The sequence below is a fragment of the Danio rerio genome, chromosome 8, assembly GCF_052040795.2.
Source record: "Danio rerio strain M-AB ecotype USA chromosome 8, GRCz13ab, whole genome shotgun sequence".
Classification (NCBI taxonomy): domain Eukaryota; kingdom Metazoa; phylum Chordata; class Actinopteri; order Cypriniformes; family Danionidae; genus Danio; species Danio rerio.
In genome coordinates, this window is record NC_141028.1 from 6122501 (window position 1) to 6144756 (window position 22256).

At 33.2% G+C, this 22256-nt stretch overlaps 2 protein-coding genes across 4 annotated transcripts in view; one reads left to right on the top strand and one right to left on the bottom strand.

Moving 5' to 3' along the window:
• The window catches only part of srrd (SRR1 domain containing), a 14553-nt gene extending 12155 nt beyond the window's left edge, over positions 1-2398 (top strand). Inside the window, exon 8 of one of the 2 annotated variants that reach the window (XM_087263888.1) lies at positions 2168-2398. The gene's annotated coding sequence lies outside the window, so the exon portion shown is untranslated. The remainder of the gene's footprint in view (positions 1-2167) is intronic. The other variant, XM_087263886.1, reaches the window with a different exon arrangement.
• The window catches only part of si:ch211-166a6.5, a 60990-nt gene that overhangs the window by 763 nt on the left and 37971 nt on the right, over positions 1-22256 (bottom strand). For both annotated transcript variants that reach the window (XM_087264090.1, XM_087264091.1), the window contains exons 14-26: positions 21843-21943; positions 15105-15257; positions 14966-15028; positions 11986-12221; positions 11830-11914; positions 8879-9032; positions 8641-8780; positions 6916-6996; positions 6203-6328; positions 6004-6113; positions 2821-2914; positions 2615-2740; positions 2203-2276 (exon numbers count right to left, since the gene is read on the bottom strand). In XM_087264090.1, the coding sequence (XP_087120216.1) occupies positions 2203-2276; positions 2615-2740; positions 2821-2914; positions 6004-6113; positions 6203-6328; positions 6916-6996; positions 8641-8780; positions 8879-9032; positions 11830-11914; positions 11986-12221; positions 14966-15028; positions 15105-15257; positions 21843-21943 (1543 nt within the window). The remainder of the gene's footprint in view (positions 1-2202; positions 2277-2614; positions 2741-2820; positions 2915-6003; positions 6114-6202; positions 6329-6915; positions 6997-8640; positions 8781-8878; positions 9033-11829; positions 11915-11985; positions 12222-14965; positions 15029-15104; positions 15258-21842; positions 21944-22256) is intronic.

Here is a 22256-nt window from a genome sequence, read left to right on the forward strand (position 1 = left end):
GTGCTTTGTAATGGCCATTTTTATTCAACGTTTTTGACGTAATCTCAACTGAAACATGATGAGGGTGGGACATAACATAGCTCCTCCTCTTTATTAAAACAGCCAATAGCATTTAGGTTTTATCAGAGATCAAATGAAAAGCAAATGAGAAATGTTTTGAAAGGGGCGGGGCATGTCAGACACTAGAGAGCATTTGATTGGTCAAGATTTGATGAGAAACTGAAGTATGAGGTGAAAATATAGTCGATCTATTTAGGCAGACGTGACAAACTGCAAGTTTTTGGATGTTTATATCTGCTTATAGATAACATACTGATACTAACATCTAAAAAAATGTTATTTAAATTTTCACGGGACGTTTAATAATTAACTACTATATAATTTATGCTATAGCTCAACTCTATTAATCACCACTGATGAGTAGAGATTTTATTTAAAGTTTTAAATTACATCACGGTATTATATATTAGCCATTTAGTATAGAATAATATAGAGCCATTTAGTCAGAATTACATATATTGTCATAAAAATCCACCAAATACTGAATTCGTGTTGTCCAAGAATAATTCAAATGTCTGAAACATGGCACCAAAAATGCTTTAAAAATGTTTATATAATTTGGAAGAAATGTCAGCAAGTGTACCGAATAAAACAAAAATGACATTTTACCTAACATTAACATAACTATAAATCCTAAAAAACTAACAGAAATTGAGAAAGTGGTCGCTTAATTTTTTTCTACAGCTATAATAAATATTTACAGTGCTCAGCATAATTGAGTACAGCCCATTTTGAAAATGAATATTTTTCTCCATTTCTCAGTGAATATAGGCTATGTATTTCGGTGCATTTAAACCAAACAGATTTATTGAACAGATATTTTTATTAAAATAATATTTTAGTCACCAAACATATTTAGAAACTGAAAGATAATAAATTAAATTAATGCAAAACATTGCAAAAAATAAAAATAATAAAAAAATAATAATAATAAATCACAACCTACAAAATTTCAAATACATTTTTCAAGATTTTGCTTCTCTTGTTTTTTCCTCTTCTTTAAATTTGTATTTAAGATTTTTCTGTAACATATATATTTGGCTGCATGAGTTTTTGGACCGTTAGTTGCAAGTTATTTTGTTGGATCCAGATTTGGCTTCAGTTGTGACTAATCTAATGTATATGCACAAACATTATGGTGTTTAGCTTCCTATTAAAAATATAAATGTAAGACTTGTGAGGAGTGTACTTATATATGCTGAACACTGTATATATATATATATATATATATATGTGTGTGTGTGTGTGTGTGTATGAATTATAATATTATTATTATTTTTTCCCAATTTCTGTTTAACGGAGAGAAGATATTTTTCGACACATTTCTAATCATGATAGTTTCAATAACTAATAACTAGTCATTTCTAATAACTGATTTCTTTTATCTTTGCCATGATGACAGTAAATAATTTTTGACTAGATATTTTTCAAGACACTTCTGTACAGCTTAAAGTGACATTTAAAGGCTTAACTAGGTTAATTAGGTTAACTAGGCAGGTTAGGGTAATTAGGCAATTTATTGTATAACGATGGTTTGTTCTGTAGAATATCGAGAAAAAAATAAGCCTAAAGGGCCTAATAATATTAACCTTAAAATGGTTCATAAAAATTTTAAACTGCTTTTATTCTAGCCGGAACAAAACAAATAAGCCTTTCTCCAGAAGAAAAAATATTATCAGACAAACTGTGAAAATGTCCTTGCTCTGTTAAACATCATTTGGGAAATAATTCAAAAAGAAAAAAAATTAAAGGGCGGCTAATAATTCTGACTTCCACTGTATATTTATAAATTGTTTGGATTTTGAAAACACTTAGGATTTTAATATGCTACAAATATGTTGTAAATTATTTTCTTAGTGCAAACTTGTGTTTTTATAAAGTGACGATGTATTGTGCTAAATAAATAAATAAATAAATGGATGAAGAGTTTACTGGATTTGCAAAAACTGATTTTAGCCATTTTCAGATATTATGTTTTACATTGTATTGATTGTATGTATTGTATACATACAGTATTGAAGAGTTCAATTGCAAAAAAAAAAATATTGATCTGTTTTTGAAAACTCTTCATTTATATAATTTTCTGTAAATGCAATTATTTTGACAGGAATCTCACAAGTAATCCTAAAAGTGTGCATTCACCTGTATGAAGTCTTGAGTATGCCGTTGACCAGAGCGAGCTGCTCCAGCGTCGTGTCCTGAGAAGGAAACAAACCCTGCAGACAGAACAGAAATAAAGCACATGTTAAAATGAGCAAGTCTCCATACGTCGGCTCTAATGAAGATTATTTTGCAGCTGAATTTACTGTTTAAATCAGAATAAATAGACCTCCTGTATATATTTTTCTCCAATTTCTGTTTAATGGAAAGATTTCTTTCAACACATTTCTACACGAAAAAAATAGCGTATTGGGGCTAATAATATTGGTTTTAATGGTTTAAAAATGCTTGTATTCTATCCAAAACAAAACAAATAAAAAGGGAAAATATTATAGGAAATACTGTATAGGAAAATATTGCATAGGAGGGCTAATCATTTTGCCCTCATTTGTACCTCTGGCGGTGTTTCGGATGCCTCTGCTCCTCCCTGTCGGATGGAGCGCTCCACACGCACGGCCTGCTGGGTGATGTTCCTCAGGAAGTCTGAGCTGCATTTAGTTTGAGGATGATCTTCACCGCACTGTCTCGGTACACAAACACAGTCAGAACACCGGCATGTTTTTAAAAGCAGAAATTCAGCACTGGGGCTTAAATGTGGACCTTGTTCTGGAAGATGCTGTGAGCCTCTTTCTCGTGGTTCATGCTTTGTCTGTAGTCGCCAGACACACACAGTCTCTGAGCCAGCAGGTGGTGACTGAAAAACAAACCCAAAATACTTTAAACACAACTCCTGCTTCAAATTAGAGCTGCACAATACACTACCTGACAAAAGTAAATATTATATTTATATATAAATATAATATATAAATATATACATACACACACACACACACACATATATATATATATATATATATATATATGTGTGTGTGTGTGTGTATGTATATATATATATATATATATTTATTTATTGTCATGTCTATTGCTATATTAATACCAAAAGCCATGCATAAAATGGCAAAAAAATAAATAAAAATAAATAAATAAATATATATATATATATATATATATATATATATATATATATATATATGTGTGTGTGTGTTTGTGTGTGTATGTATGTATGTATATATATATATATATATATATATATATATATATATATATATATATATATATATATATATGTAAAACCCATGCATAAAATAGCAAAAAAAAAAAAAAAAAAAAAAAAAAAAAAAAAATATATATATATATATATATATATATATATATATATATATATATATATATATATATATATATATATATATATATATATATTTATTGTCATGTCTATTGCTATTTTAATACCAAAAGCCAAGCATAAAATGGCAAATAATAATAATAATAATAAATATATATATATATATATATATATATATATATATATATATATATATATATATGCATTTGAAATGACTAATATATGTTCTTCTATATCAAATAATTTGTATTTACATCTTCTAAATAATATTTACTATTCTAAATATTAAATATTCTAATGTCAGCTGGAATTTAAACACAACTTGATGCATTATAGTTTTAGAATTAAATGTGAAAGTAAATGTCAGTGAGTAAAAAAGTAACTTTTTTTGTCGATGCCTTTAGTTTTGAGTCATACTTTGTCAAACTTTAATTATTCTTTTCACTGTGCACATTGCAATGCATTGTGGTATAGCCTTGTATGTGAGACATAAACATTTATTTAATTAACATTTAAGGCCCAAGGTGTTTTTTACATGCATTTTTAATTTCTCTTTGCTATTTGGACTCATTGGAACCTAATTAGAATAAAAATCTAAGTATCATCGTTTGATATGACATACTTTTAGAAAAAAAATGATGTCCACAAATCTACATACAGTTGAAGTGAGAATATTAGCCCCCTTTTGATTTTTTTCTTCTTTTTTTTAAATATTTCCCAAATGATTTTTAACAGAGCAAGGAAATTTTGACAGTATGTCGGATAATGGTTTTTCTTCAGGAGAAAGTCTTATTTGTTATATTTCGGCTAGAATAAAAGCAGTTATTAATTTTTTAAAAACCATTTTTGGGACAAAATTATTAGCCCCTTTAAGCTATTTTTTTTCGATAATCTTTATAACAAACCATCGTTATACAATAACTGGCCAAATTACTCTAACCTGCCTAGTTAACCTAGTTAAGCCTTTAAATGTCACTTTAAGCTGTATAGAAGTGTCTTGAAAAATATCTAGTAAAATATTATTCACTGTCATCATGGCAAAGATAAAATAAATCTGTTATTAGAAATAGGTTTTTAAAACTATTATGCTTAGAAATGTGCTGAAACAATCTTCCCTCCATTACACAGAAATAGGGAAAAAAATAAACAGGGGCTCTAATAATTTAGGGGGGCTAATAATTCTGACTTCACCTATATGTGGCTTCGTGGTCCCAATTTACATAAAACACTTTTTCCTGACTGTTTTTAATGCATATATAATAGGTATGTAACGGTATCAGAATTTCACGGTACGGTAATACCTCGGTATGAATGTCACGGTACGGTATTTATTAAATCATTTACAGGAAAAAATAAAACTTATGAAAATACTCCAAAAAAGTGTCAAAAGTGTCAATGACATACAAATTAGCCATCTATCTGTAAGCTTTGAAACAGGAACTTCAATTTTAATAACAAAAAATTATTAAACCATGTAAAAAAATTAAGTTTCAATTTAGTAGTGTTGAAAACTCATCACATTCAACATTTAATCACTCACTCACTTAGATAGAGAGGGGTTTAAAGGAAAATTATCATATAAATATAATCTGGTAAAAGCTGGTATCTCTGGGCATTTACAATGTCCCCTGCAACAGAAAAAAAACCCTCTCATTTGGGACTGAGGTTTCTGGGACAAGAGAGATATGACTTGGCCCAGGTTGACAGCAGTGGGTAACGTTGTGCATTGTCTTTCCCCCACTTGAGAGGACAAACCATGAGTAAGATAGAGATCTCATGTCTGCATCAATCTGAACAGTGTGCTGACAACACCGCTATTCAGTACGCGCGCGACAACTCAGCTGATAAGAACTCGCGCGACAACACCGCTATTCAGTACGCGCGCGGCAAAACAGCTGATAAGAACTCGCGCGACAACACCGCTATTCAGTACGCGCGCCGCGACAACACCCGCTTTAGAGTTTTCCAGCTCTTTTTCCTCCCCGCTTCTAGCAGCACACTCCATTTCCGCATTACTGGATCTGTAGCGACAACAGACCGCAAGGGATGATGGTCAAGCATGGGCTGATGGGAATTGTAGTTTTCGCTACCTCCCGTTCGCTTCATTCGCCTGAGCAAATTTTCTCAGAAGACCTATAGTTTTACCGAGTCATGCGACTTCGGTAATATCGAAAAAAATTAATATTGCGGTATGACGCGGTATTACAATACCGTTACATCCCTAATATATAACATAGAATTTCTTTTGAACTTGCTTTGACAATCAGAGAGTAAAAACAACATTTTTCCCCCATTTTGGACAGTTAAAAATAGGGTTTGGGATATTTCATATGCTTCAAAACAGTTGCAGGATGACACTGTATGTCTGTTACAAAATAAAAAACGTTCAAAGTATTTTTAATAGCCACTTAAGAGCTAAAATGTGCCGTCCACACATGTGGCCACTCCAGCCCTAGGAGGTTAAAATAAGGTGCATTATACTCATATTTTGGATTTTCTATTTTGAAACATAACCAGTGCTTGCACTGCCACTTTAGAAGTCACAACACATCTCTATTTCTTTCTGACTCCTGATTAAATGGTGTTCGGTGTCTTACATGAGAGCAGTTGTGAGATCTGCGTCTCCTCTGAAGGACTGGCTGATCTTCAGTGCGTTCTGGAGAAACTGTAATGACTGCTCTCCCTGAAGCATCAATCCCAGAGAAGCCTGACAGAGGAAAACACACAAGCGTCAGCAGTAAGACCAGTATTTCAGTATGAGATTACAATAATGAGATGACATTTGCTGATGTTTACATCAATGACTGCAGTGTACGGATGATCTCCTCCATGAATCGTCAGCAGGAGGACTTTGGCTCGATAAAGACATCGCTGAGCCAGAGCCGCTTCACCACCGGCATACAGATATACGGCTAATAACACCTGGAAACCGAAAGAAATACATTAAACAAACCTTAGCTTACTGTATTATTGAGTTGTTAAGTTTAAAATTCCAATCCAAACCCCTATTACAAAGAAAAATGTCAAGAAAATAAATAAAATAAAATGAATAAGCTAGAAAATAAAAGATTTTAAAAAGCAGGAAAAAAGTTGGTTGTTTGAGGATGTTTTGTTTTGGTAGCTTATACTGTAGCTAACAGTTTTGGGTTAATTAATCCACTAATATTGAGAAGCAAAGAGCCCAGATCAATAGCAGCTAATAAGGCTATAAAAATATTATGTTTCTGTTTCAATAGCAGGTCAATTTGAGTGTCATTTACAAAGCCGCCAAACAAAATGCTATATTTCTTGAGGATGAACCATAATGGGAGCATATACAAGAAAAACAGCATTGGGCTAGGAATAGAGTCTTGAGGGACTCCAAATTGATGTGGATAAGCCCCCAAGCTATACAAATGACTGATTCTACAGATAAAAGGTGATTAAAAGCCTTTAAAAGTACTGTTTGAGAACTATGAAGGACTTAGATGATGAAGGAGATGAGCATGCATTTGTTGATTGAGACTCACGTATTGCTGAATGGTGTTGGGATGATCGAAGCCCAGAACTCTTTCACTGATGATCACGACCCTCAGCTGAACACTTCGAGCCTACAAGAGATTATAGGACAGACATGGAAAACAGTGATGTACTAATAGATTGACCAATAGGTTTGTTGTGAGTGCATAATTCAATAAAGTAAGACCATTTTGCCTTCGGCTTACTTATATGCAAAACATTTTCATCATCGCAATCTTATGAGAAACAATACTCGAGCAATACTCCTTATAAACTAAATGCTGGCATGCATTATAATTTTTGAATTAAATGTGGACTTATAAAAATGCAACACATACTAGTTTTTTTTTTAATCCCTTCATAAATATAAAGATTTAATATTGTTTATTTTTAAATATTGCATTCATTATAAAATGTATAAATGCAAATAATTTTCTTTATCCAATCTAAATAAAGCAATTGTTTTAATGTTTTGAAAAGTAGATTTAGTCTTAAATCATATAGTGCTTGTTTTTAAACTGACAATTCACTCAATTCAATTCAGTTCAATTCATCTTTATTTCTAGAGCGCTTTTACAATGTAGATTGTGTCAAAGCAGCTTAACATAAAAGTTCTAGTAAATTGAAACTGTCAGTCAGTTTAGTTCAGTACAGTGTGGTTTAATTTTCGCTGCTGAAAGTCCAAACACTAAAGAGCAAACCCATCGATGTGCAAAAAAAAAAAAAAAAAAAAAATCCTAAATTATCCATAAATAAAATAATAATATTGTTAATTTTTAAATATTGCATTCATTATAAAATGTATAAACACTTACACTGTATAACACTGTATAAACACTTACAAGTACCAATCAAAAGTTTAGAATCATTAAGATTTAATATTTTGAAGTCTCTTCTGCTAATCAAGGTTTCACTTATTTGACTATACATCTTTTTATATTCTGAAATGATAATATAATTTAAAATAGTCGTTATTAAGCAAATATGCTTCAAATGTAATTTCCTCCTGCGATTCAAAGCTGAATTTCCAACATCATTACCCCAATCTTCTGTATCATGTATATAGAAAGGAGTATTTCGATTTTTTTAATTGACATTCAAACTTTGACGTATACATTTTTTATATATTGCTATCAAAAAGTATGAATTGTAGTCACTAAATATTAGCTTGTTTAAAAGTATCCTATTGTCTCTTTTTACAAGACGTAAAATAAGTCTCTGATGTCTCTAGTGTGTGTGTGTGTGTGTGTGTGTGTGTGAGGTTTCAGCTCAAAATACCACACAGATAATGTTATATAACTCTCTGGTTTTCACCCTTTTGATCCTAATTGTGGCAATTTGGTGACTGTCGCTTTAAATTCAAATGAGAGTGTGCTCTTTTTTTAAAAGAGGGCCGATCTACGAATGCCTGTGTGTCAGCATATTGGCAGATTCAGAAGCAAGACTAATGTTCTATGCTAATGAGGGAGAGATGGGCGGAGCTTTTCCCCTCTGATGACTTGTACGAAGGGAGATTGTCAATCACAGTGTTTCTGCAGACTGTTTTTATCAAGTGTGATTGAAAAAGAAATTTATTTGTACATTTTAATCATTAGAAGCTGGTTGTATTCACACACAACTGTATTTAAACCCCTTAGTAAGGTTTAGTAACCCTTTAGTACTCTAACCCTTGGGCTATTTGTGCTTTTGGACACACTGGGTAGGAAGACACACCCTACATAGTGCACATAACACACCTCAGCAGGATGACCCTGAACATAGGCAACTTTTGCCAGCAGACTGAGACAGTGACAGGCTTCAGGATGAAGATCATCACACACACGACTGAAGAGATACGACGCTTCTTTCAGCTGCTCGTACGCCTTCTCCAGCAAACCTACGGGAAGAACCTTATAATATTGTATTTCACAATAAAAGCTTCAAGCAACTATCATAGAAAAAGCATTTAATACTATCATATTGGTCGATGAATACCTTTCTGAAGGCTGTTTTGGGCTGCCATGAACATCCGCGTGGCGTCGCTGGTTGTCATCGTGATGTGTTTGACGACAGGAAGAACATTGAGCACATCATCAGGAGAGATGGGAGCTTTGTTACGACTGTCAAAGGCATATTCTCTGAGACGAAGCTGCGGGACGTTCACAAAACACAGCAATGAGAAAGAGTTTCCTGCTGACATTGACTGAAAAAATCATTTTCAAAGTGCTCTTCAGGTGGTATAATGGCATGTCTCAGCACTCTTGCTCACCTAGGCTGCCTTTATTTGATTATACATAAAAATAAAAAGATGATATTGTGATTTTTAAATGATGTAAGCTTTCTACATGAATATATTTAAAAATGTAATTTATTTCCGAGATGCAACGCTGAATTCGGTCTTCAGTGTCACTTCAGAAATTATTCTAATTTGCTGATTTTATTAATTAACATTAATGTTGCTTCTTATTAAAATTATCACAGTTATGTTGCTTCATATTTTTGATATTCCTGCTCGAGTTGGAGAAAATGAAAATAAGGTTGGGGGAAAATAAGAATAGAAACAAAATTTAAAGCTGAAAAAGAAGTTCAGTGGGGAAAATAAGTAGTGAACATGTCACCATTTTTCTCAGAAAACATATTTCTAAAGGTGCTGTTGACTTGAAATGTTCACTAGATGTTTATAACAACCAACGAAATCCATATATGCAAAGAAAACAAATCTGATTAGTTTAAAAATGAAGTTATGTGTAATAAATTGAAATGACGCAGGGAAAAAGTATTGAACACATGAAGAAAGGGAGGTGTAGAAAGGCAGTGAAAGCCCAGACAGCAGCTGAAATATCTCAGTAGTTCTTCAGCAACCCTCTGCCCTTCCTCTGAGTAATGAATATATGCTGCATCAGTTCAACTTCCTCTATTAGCAGGAGGATGAAGATGAAACCAGGGTGAACATTTCAGCAAGAAAATGATCACAAATACAGCCAGGGAAACTCTCATATGCTTTCAGAGAAATAAAATCAATTGGTTTTTACCCAAATCTGATTAAATTCCATAGTGCCCTAGCAAAATGATTACTCTTGTTACGCTCCGGGAATTTTCCCTGTGTGTCTCTCTCTTTCGCTCTCTCCTTCTCTCTTGCACACACGCACACCTGTTCTCTCTTTCGGTTTTACAGGTTCAACCCCCTTCAGATTGCTATTGGCTGTAGGATCAGTCAATCATCATTATCTTCGGTGATGTGGCAGCTTCTGCGGCCAATCTGAGTGGTCGCCAGGTTTTTAAAAAGACAACGAGTGGGACGCCGGACAGAGGCTTTTGCGTTCCTGTTTTTATCTGCCTCCCGTTATTACTTTTGTTTTTTGGTACTTAATATTGCTTTGCCAAAGTTGTTATTGCCATCTTGTTTATTTTCTAGTGGTGGGCTGTTATCGGCGTTAACGCGAGACTCTTATCGGGCAAAAAAAAAAAATATCAATGTTAATCTATTCTCAAAGTTGGGTTGGGAGCTGGGTCTATTCTGAGCAAGCTATGATGACTTTCACCTTGATATTTAAGTGCGGATGTATACCTGACCGGTGATCCGCCTGACAAAAAAGTGCCCTCCTGAATCAAATCAGCAGGATGCCTGACTTTGAGTTCAGCAGTTTCACTTTAATTCATGAACATTTTATTCATGTCCTCATGACAAACAGGTATTAGACGCAAATAAGGAATAAGGAATAGTAAGAGTGTAATGGAATTTACTAATGCACGCCAAATGGAAAGAAAAAAAAAAAGAAAAAAACTAACGCATTTCGCGATGGCGAAAAGTCCTACATGACGGTAATAGTTTGATTGCGTTGTTTACTTCAATAATGCCACTAATATCTGCATGCTCCACATGTCTTAATTCCATTTCTGTGATAGTTATGACTTTGGTCGAGTTAAGGTGATCAAAAATTGCTGTTTGGAGCTTATATAGGCCTACAGTGCAAAATTCATGTTTAACTGAATAAACAGTGAGTAAACACAAGTACATCTTATTGAACATCATTTATTTTCATCACCAATTATCACAGTAGAACAGTTTCTCAAGCAGTTTGTGATGCATCTTGGAAACAGGAGATGAGCCCCTGGTCTAATGCGCCACCTGGCTTGAAAACCCATTCTAAAAGACTTATTATTTGGGTAGCACACATATTCTGAATGCCTTCTGCAGTATTCAAATGAGCCATTTCAATCTACATTAATTCCGAGATTAATCTAGATTTTAAAAAATTAATCTATGTTCACCTATATTATTTTCATTCATTTTCTTTTTTATACTTCATTTAAGATTATTTGCTGATATTCGTTGTTTTCCCCAGGGGGATTTGGAGAGGTAGATGTCACGTGACGTACATCCTTACATCAACTAGGGAAAACACCAGGTTTAGGAGTGAGCGCTGGCTTTGTATTTTTCTATTTGGTTAAGTTTAGAGTAGGAAAGTTAGGGCATGTAAATGCCGAAAACTTACTTTTGAATATTTAAAGGTAAGAGGATTATACTGAGTTGATTTTTGGTTTTGTTATTTTATTTTCTTTTAGCACCCCTTTTGTCCTCTTCCCCTGCGGGATTTATTGTTTTGGGTTATTTTGTCATTATAAATTATATATAATTTACCTTTTGTGTTTATTGTTGTTATCTATATTATTATTCTTTATTATTACTATTTTCTGTTTATTGTAAATTTTTGTATAATAAATTATTCTCTTTTTGGCAGTATTTTGCTTGATGCATGGTTCTTCTTCTCCCATATTACACAAAACTGTCAGAATGTAAATGTTACTTACTTCAGTCCCTAGTCTAACATCATGAAGTCGTAACACTCTCAAGGTTTCGATTCATTCAAATTATTTGTGGTCCAAACTAAAAACTTTCCAGCATGCTCTTTCAAATTTACCCCGTGCCTAACTCAATGCAATACCTGAATCCCAGTCTTCAAGCACATCTCTCTCAACAAGGACATCTTCTGGAGTCCGTACTGCTCAACTAGATGGTCCACATTTGATCTGCAAAAATAAGACTTCATGAAAACGCTGTAATGAATGCATCTAAAAGTTTGGTCATGATCTTAACTCACCCTAACCCTTCTTTAAGTCTGTATGTTTCTTGCGCGTCCTGACAGATCAGACTCCACAGTTCATTCCCACTGAGGGCGTTCCATGCAGCGCTGTCTGTAGCCCCGGCCCCTCCACGGCCACGCCTCCTGGAGCGCTTCTTAGACTCTTCCCCATTGGAGGCTGAACTGAAGTGTGGCACCAATAAGCAGCAGAGGAAATGACTGACAGCTGCTGACAAGTTTGATGTCTCTACTCCCTGAACAACATAATAGATACAGGTTACATATACATACACAAACAGTCAGAATTATAAGCCCCACTGTTTGTTTATTTTTTTCCCCCAATTTGTGTTTAACGGAGAGCAGATTTTTTCAGCACATTCCTAAACATAATAGTTTTAATAACTCATTTCTAATAACTGATTTATTTTATCTTTGTCATGATGACAGTAAATAATATCTGACTATATATTTTTCAAGACACTTCTATACAGCTTAAACTGGCATTTAAAGGCTTAACTAGGTTAATTAGGAAAGTTTGGATAATTAGGCAAGTTATTGTATAATATATATATATATATATATATATATATATATATATATATATATATATATATATACACATATATACACACACACACACATATATATATATATATATATATATATATATATATATATATATATATATATATATATATATACACATATACGTGTATGTATATACATATACATATATATTTGTTCTGTGGACTATCGAAAAAAATCTAGCTTAAGGGGGCTAATAATTTTACCGGTTTTTATTCTAGCTGAAATAAAATAAATAATACTTACTCCAGAAGAAATTAAATTATCAGACATGCTGTGAAAACTTCCTTGCACTGTTAGGGGGGGCTAATCATTTTTATTTTATTTTTTAACATTTATTTGTGATTATTTTCTCAAGCTTTAACAAAACATTTAGTACATTTAAGGTTGTAATTTCCCCCCCCCCCCCCCCCCCCATTTTTTTTAACATTGTCGCCGAAATGAATTAGCAAACAATTGAAATTAAAATACAGTTACAACAGGAATAGATAAAAGTATAGCAAAATTGTAAAAATTCATAATAATAGTAAATAAATAAATAAAAATAATAAAATAATAATAATAGTAAATTAATAAAGAATAAATAAATAAACTTAAAAAATAATTCAAATAAATAATTACCTACAGTACATGATAATACAAATTCATATTCTGTAATATTTATAGTGGTCTTTTACATAAATATCAAACTAAACCGTATGGGTGATCACAATTAAACCTGTTTGCACAGATTTGTTTATATAAATCAGTTAAAGGAAAGAGTCTTCCTTTTTTCAAAATATGTGATCATAGGTTGCCATGTCTCATAAATTTTTTGGACAAATCCCTTCATTAAATACTTAACTTTCTGTAATTTCAGATATCAAATCAGATCACACATCCACATTGAAGCTTTAGGTGAAGCTGCTGATTTCCACTCAAGTAGTATTAATCTCCTTGCTAAAAAAGTAGCGAAGGCGAATTAATTGTTTCCCTTGTTTGTCAACAATATATTGTGCTCTGGTACACCAAAGATAGCTAACTCAACGCTAGGTTTTATCTCTAAATTAAAGGCGTCATTTAATGTTTTAAATATTTGGGGGGCTAATAATTCTGACTTTAATATATATCTATCATTGAAACAATGCGTTTTGTATAAAAAATAAACATGATTTTTTTTTTATTAGAATATGCAAAAAGGTACATAAATTGGGATCATACAAATACAAAAAAACATCAACAAAAAACCATAACAAAACAACAATAAAAAACAAAACAAAAACAATATAGTCAGGTACTGTTAGGTGTGTGTGTGTCCATGTAAAGGTAACTTGGTGGAAAGGTCAGATTACATACATTAGGAACAATATCAGCCAATAAATGAATTGAGTATCGCAGATATAAGTAAAACAGATAAAAAAGAAACCAGTCAGAGTTAGGGAGTAACAACAATGCTTAGTAATGTACAGTATGATAGTAATAATGACAGTAAAAAGAAAGAAAGGACAACAGTAATAATAACTGACAATGATAATAAATCACAAGTACTACACCAACTACTACTACAGAAAGTTACTTATATTACAACTACTATTGCTGCTACTACAGTCACAACCACAACTATTACTACTATAATGTCTACTACTGCTGATACTACCACAACAGTGACTACCACTACTGCGTTTGCTACAACTAATACAACATCTACTACTACTACTACTACCGCAATCACTGCTACTACAACATCTACATCAACGACATCTACTACTGGTACTACTACAACAACGATTGCTACTGCTACAACGACACTTTTACTACTTCTGCTACCACTATACCAACTTCATCAACTACTACAGGAACTAATACTTCAATAATCACAATTCCGATCGATACTACTACAATGACTACTACAACTACACCAACAACGACTACTACTACTACTGCTACAACGACACCTTTACTACTTCTGCTACCACTATACCAACGACATCAACTACTACAGGAACTACTACTTCAATAAATCACAATTACGATCGATACTACTACAATGACTACTACTACAACTACTACAACAACAACAACTACTGCAACCTTAATAATGATAATCGTATTAATACTTATAGTAATGATAATGAAAAGATAACAGGACGACAGGTCAGAACAGTAATAATAATAATGATAACAAAAGTAAAAGTAATACCATTAATGATAAAAGGGACGGGGGGAAGGGGAGGGGAGGTTGGGAAATCAGGGAGAGGACAAGTAATAATAATAATAATAATAATAAATAATAATAATAATAATAGTAGTAGTAAGTAGAAGAGGAAAGAGAGGGAAAGGAAAAAATAAAAATAAAAAACAGAAAAAGAACGCGAGGAATAGAAGAAAAGGAAAGAAACAAAAAGAGTCGAAAAATAAACATGATTTGACATACCTGAATGTATCCACTGAAGAACCGCTGTGCACAGCGCACCACAATTTCTGCAAACGCCAGTCTCTGAATAAGACAGTAAAAGATGATTAGTACCACATCTGAATTCAATCATCATTCAAATCCACAATGGTTTTCTTACCTTGATGTGTCTCAGCTGATGTTTGAAATCTGATTGGCTGATGGAGGAGATCAGGTGACCCAGATAACGGAGGTTTATGCCTTTCTGATGGAGGGCTTGCCGTAATGATGCTCCATCCATCGGCACATCAGAGCTTTGAATGCAGTCGTTCATCTGAAAATGCATGATGATACTTTAGGGGTTTTTGAAAGAATTGATTGCAAAAATGTATGTGGATGGTCAGATTTCTGTTCTTGAACAGCGTTTCTTATAGTATTATAAAGGTAGATATGATTTTTTTTAAAGATCCTTTTGAGGTTTAAGTTAATACTAGTGCTGGGCAAAGATTAATCAGATCCAAAATAAAAGTTTGTTTGGATGTAATATTTGTGTGTGTATTTTCGGAATGAACCGCCAACTATTCCAGCATATGTTTTACGCAGCGGATGCCCTTCCAGCCACAACCCAGTACTGGGAAAGTGTGTGTATTTTACATATTTATTATGTATATGTGATACACACACATTCTTATAAACAAAACTATACAAAAACCTTTTGCTACATAGATATCTGCATTTATATATAATTTGTATCATATACATATATGTTTTATTTCTAAATATAAATAAACATTTTCTCAAAAATATGCATGCATGTGTGTATTTATATATACATACTGTAGTAAATATACACAGTACACAAATATATTATCTCAAAACAAACACTTATTTTGGATGCGATTAATCATGTGAACTTTTTGCCCAGGACTAGTTAATACCATCACAATATGTAAACATATAGTGAGGAACACAATGAATTGTTTGTTGTATACTTTATTGTTCCTCAAGGACAAATTTTCTGTGGACTCACACAGCACTTCTGACACAATGACAATTAAAAATAAGCCAACATGCAAAAGAATTACATACATTTTTGATCAGTGTTCAACAGTCTAATTGACACTAAATAAGAGTTCTTAAGTCTGTTTCGCTTCCAGCGGAAAGTTCTGTATCTTCTTCCAGAAGGTAAAAGATTGTAAAATGGAAAAAGTACATGAGATGGGTTACTTAAAATTCTTTTCGCTTCATTCAGAGTGCGTTGCTCGTAGGGTGTTTGTATACTAGTAAAAGTTTCAGATCCTATTAGTTTTGTAGCAGTTCTGATAATATTCAAAAATTTTGATTTCAGATTTACAGAAAGATTGCCATACCTTGTAGATAGACTGTAACGGTTGCCGTATATTGGTGGAGTTTTTGCGTCTTGTCTCTCTCTCTTTTTCTCTCTCCCTCTCTTTCTCTCTCCCCATCTCTACCTGTCATATCCTTTAGGTCCGCCTTTGCGGAATCTGATTGGTCAGGAGACCAGTCACTCATCATTGGGTGACGTGGCGCTGTCACATATAAGGACGCCAGGGAGAGCGGATGACAGCGCACTTTTCCTTTGATCCCGTTTTTGTGTATTTATGCCAACATGATTTTGTTATTCGTTAATTTTGCTTAACTTTCGTTTGGATAATATTATGTAGTATATTTTCTGCCCATTTTTGAACGACTTTGTGATTTCTGTACATTTATAGATTGTTTGTTTGTTACGTTGGCACAACTCTTACCTGCCCAAACCCAAAACAGATCATTGAAAGTTGACTTTGTCCTCAGAGTAAGGCGGACAGGGAAGATGTCGTACGACTTCCATCTTACATACACGTAGTCAATCCATTGTTTAAAACACCAAGTAAGAAAGTGAATACCACTTATGTATTTGTTTTGTTTTTAGTTCAGAATAGGTAAGTTTACGGTGCTCGGCGCTGAAGATTTTTCTTTTCTTTTTCTTTTCATGTTTCTAGCGAGGTAAGGGGTTTGCTTATGAGTTAGAATTGTTTTGTTATATTTATTTCTTTGATTTGGCTTCACTAGCGTCCCCTTACTCTTGAGTTGACCTAATTTTGTTTGATACTTTGTTTAATTTGTTACTTTATTATTGTAAATATTTTTCTGATTGTATATATATTTGGGCATTATTCTGATTTCACTTTTTGTACATTAAATCACTTTTGTTGGCAGTTTTGTTGATTGTGTCTTTTGTTTTCACCCATCATCTTGTAAAGGTACCACACCTTGTAAATGTTATTACTTTTACCCTAGACTAACATCAAAAAAAGGTTGTAACATAGACCATACCTACATGCACCATTAAGAGGATCATAAAGTCAGCTGAAAGGGTCTGTTGGAGTCAAAATGACATCTATCGAGGAACTTTACCAACGCCGTTGTCTGTCTAGGGCAAATAACATTTTAGGGGATCCAACCCACCCTGGTCATAGCCTGCTCTCACTCATGCCATCAGGCAGGCGTTACAGAAGTCTGAGGAGCAAATCAGTGCGGTTTCGTTTTTATCCTGTCATTATAAGACTTTTAAATAATACCATTTCTTAAGCATTGTTGAAAGCTAGTGTTAAAAATAAATAAATTTGTTAAACTAGCATAAATTGTTAATATTACAACAAATGGTGAAATAGGTATTTAAGTATTACGTTTTTCTCTTCAGAGATTTTTTAAAAATGGGTTATATCTTATATAATTATATTTTTTATATTTCTATGGAATTATAAAAGCTTATTTATCATGTTAGGATTTTATAGTGTTTTTATAGTGATGTTTTTTTATGTTCTTGTTGGGTCTGTTGCAACGTAATTTCGTTCTGCATTACAATTCTATTGTGATGATTTGAATGACATAAATAAAGGAAAGTGAAACTGATAACACTTTCAAACACAGCTTGATAAAATAAGTACATAATTTTCTTATTAACACCATAAAACCATAACCTTCGTAGAAAATACAGTCTTTGGTGAAGATTTTTACAGATCCAGTTTTTGTGTTTACGTCTATTTGAATTCCTAAATACTTGTATGACAGTATCTGACTGATTTCTTGATTATGTACAAACACTGGTAAGTGCTCGACAACACACTTGGGATCAAAGATTATTTCCTTAGTTTTTTTTTTTTTTGTATTTACTTTTAAAAAGTTTTCATCACACCACTCAACAAATATATCAATTTCAGAAAAATAAACAGAAACAGGATCTTGTTTGTTCAGCAAACTTAAAATTATCGTATCAATTACAATGAATTGTGCTAACAACACTTAAAACCCAAAACAAAAAAACAACTTCATACTTGGGGGGAAAAAAACAATATTCTGGCTTGTATTTTCTTTCCTAAACAATTTCTGAAACTGTTTTTCCTATAATTAGTTTGCACATTTTAATAAATCACTGGTTAAATCCCTCATTTGTGAGTCGTTTTGGATAAAAATATTTCAAAATAATAATTGTAACTATAAAGGTGGAGTATAGACATAACATTTAGGGTTCCTTCAATCATATCTGGCACATTTCCAATGCAAATATCTTTACTAGACTTTAAAAAGCCCAATGACATTAACTGTTGTTTCCTGAAGAATGTATCATGAAGTAAGTTTATGATTAAAACAAGCAGCTAATTCATGACAAAATTCAAAGCTTAATTTAAAATCTTCATTCATTCATTCATTTTTTTGTCGGCTTAGTCCCTTTATTAATCCGGGGTGGCCACAGCGGAATGAACCGCCAACTTATCCAGTAAGTTTTTATGTAGCGGATGCCCTTCCAGCCGCAACCCATCTCTGGGAAACATCCACACACTCATTCACACACACACTCATACACTAAGGACAATTTAGCCTACCCAGTTCACCTGTACCGCATGACTTTGGACTGTGGGGGAAACTGGAGTACCCGGTGGAAACCCACACGAATGCAAGGAGAACATGCAAACTCCACACAGAAACGCCAACTGAGCCGAGGCTCGAACCAGCGACCCAGCGAACTTCTTGCTGTGAGGCGACAGCACTAAATACTGTGCCACTGCTTCGCCTAATTTAAAATCTGACGCGTTTAATGTGAATAATTATTTCTTCATTAATTTAACACTTCAAGCGTTCATTTGCTTCTCAAGCAAGAGTATTTTGATTTAAAATATTTTGATATTTGTAAAGGAAAACAATAAAACTAAAAACAGAGTAAGGGAATAATAATTAAAAATTACACATTATTAAAAAAAAAACATAATTTTTTGAAGAAGCACATGCAACATTTATTACCAAAACTGATTCATTTAGCTCTTTTGCTCGGATGTAAGATCATTTAAACCTTTTTCTTTGGGGCCCCCCCCATGAACATATACAAACATTGGAGCCCCCCCACCATATAAATACACACGCACGCACACACATATGTACTGTGTGTATATATATATATATATATATATATATATATATATATATATATATATATATATATATATATATATATATATATATATATATATATATATATATATATGTGTGTGTGTGTGTGTGTGTGTGTGTTTGTGTAATATTAATATATAGTAATATGTATAGAAAATATTAATTAATCAGTTTTAACTTGTCTTGGCCTTCAATAAAACTAAAATCTAGGTAGGCTTTGTCATACTGTCTAATCTTTTTCTTCGCCTCTGAAGAATCACTGCATTTACGTTTGTCTGCCATTTTTGTTTTGATTTTGCCTTTACGACACGTTGACAAGCAGATTGCGCGAGTGAGCAAAATTTAAATAATTATTTAAAGTTATTTATTTTAATTATTTTCACTATTATGTTGGAATTTTAAGTATGTGTTTAGATATTTTTTTTTTTGGTACTTAAAAATACATATATAATAGTAGGGCTACTCGATTTTGGGAAAAATCATAATCACGATTATTTTGGTCATAATTGTAATCACGATTATTCAAAACCATTGCCAGTTAAAGTCAAAATTATTAGCGCTCCTGAGATTTTTTTTTTTTTTTATAAATATTTCCCAAATTATGTTTAACAGAGAAAGGAAATTTAACAGCATTTCCTATAATATTTTTTCTTCTATTTGTTTTATTTTAGCTTGAATAAAGAAAGGTTTAAATATTTTGAAACCAATTTAAGGTCAATATTATTAGCCCCCTTAAGCAATATATATTTTTGATTGTCTGCAGAATAAACTCCCGTTATAATGACTTGCCTTATTACTCTAATTAAGCCTTTGAACTGCACTTTAATCTAAATGCTTGTATTTTGAAAAATATCTAGTAAAATATTATGTGCTGTCATTATAGCAAAGACAAAAAGAAATCTCAGTAATTAGAAATGAGATATCAAAACTATTATGTTCAGAAATAAGTTAATAAAATATTCATTCCATGAAACAGAAATTGGGCAGGAAAAGGTTTGCTAATATTCAAGAGGGCTAATAATTCTGACTTCAACTGTATACATACAGTTATTTTCCACCCTGCAAAGGAAAGAGAGATAAATACAATAGAATAAAATAAAAATATGAAACAAACTGTGCTTTAAGCATCTTCACTGTAACAAAAACACTTTACCTACAGCAGTCCTTCAGTCAAGACCAGCGAGGGTTTTCTCGTTGTGTTTGTTTAATAATGATAAAAACAGCCGGCAGAAGGATTATAGCGCACTGTCTCTTTAATGGTTTCTCTTTCACGTCTTTTGATCCTCAACTCGTTTGTTTATTACACAAATGAGTGTTAATGTAAATAATCACTAAACACCGCGTTTTGACACCTATTTGACCATTAAAGCGCTCACGTTAAGATGACTTTAGGTGTCTGCGCTCCTCTGCTCGTCTCAGTGTGTGAATGAGAGTGAATGCTGACCGGCCGCATGCTTCTGACTGCGTGATCGTGCTGCACACACACATAAGCTCTTTCGCGCTTTTAAGAGCAACACGTGTACAACTGGAACGTGGCAAAATATGATGCAATAACCATTAATCTCGATTAATGCCTTTTTATAATCGTTTGAAACCGAAATCTAAATCGGATTTTCGATTAATTGCAAAGTCCTTTATAATAGTGGAGCATTTTTATGCCTTTTTCTACCTCAATACTTATCCTCTCCCGCGCCCCCCCTGTGAACTCTGGCGCCCCCCTTAGGGGGGCGCGGACCCCAGGTTGGGAACCACTGATTTAAACCACCTATTTGCCGCCTTTATTTGATAAAAAAAAAACACTACAAAACCAAAACAATGTTAATTTATTCCCATGATGCATAGCTGAATTTTCAGCATCAATACTCCAGTCTTCAGCGTCTTAATGATCCTTCAGAAATCATTCTATGAAGATTTGGTGATCAAGAATCATTCATTTTCCTTCGGCTTAATCCCTTATCTATCAGGGGTCACCACAGCGGAATGAACCACCAACAATTCCAGCATATGTTTTACACAGCGGAAACCCTTCTAGCTGCAACCCAGTACTGGGAAACACCTATTCACTCTCGTGTTCACACACTCACTCATACACTACGGCCAATTCAGTTTATTTAAATCGGCTATAGCGCATGTGTTTGGACTGTGTGGGAAACCGGAGCACCCGGAGGAAACCCACACACACACAGGGAGAACATGCAAACTCCACACAGAAATGCCAACTGACCCAGCTGGGACTCGAACCAGAGACCTTCTTGTTCTGAGGCGACAGTTCTAAACACAGAGCCACTGCTGCCCCATGATCAATAATTATTTCTTATTACTATTATGCAGTGTTGTGCTGCTTCAAATATTAGCAAAATAAATGACTTTACATGAGAATTCTTAGGTTGATTTATATAAATCATATGTGACGTGATCAATCTTATACAACCTTGCTGACTTAGTGTTTAAAAACCCAAAAATCACTCACAAATGCTGGTATCTGGTTGTGAATGATGAAAGACGCCGCTTCCTTCAATAATTTCTTCTGCAGCTCCACAGAGTCACTTTCAGAGCTGGGAAACTGCACACCTACCAGACGAAAGAGAGAGAAAACAATATTTAATGCTGAAAATTAATCTCTACCTCTTGCGTTTAGCAGCAAGGAAGAGTAAAATCTGTTCAAGATGCATATAATGGCCCTAGCTCTGATCAATTTAGCTACATGACCAGCACTTTCAGCAGTCACAGATCAGCTTTCAAAAGCATACAGTCTCCTACATATAATAAAACCAGTCTCTGAAAACATTATGAAGAGTTTTGGGTGTAATTAGTTGCAAAAAGTATGTAAATTACTTATCTACAGAAAAAGTATAGGATTACAGTTCATTTTTAGGCAATTTAA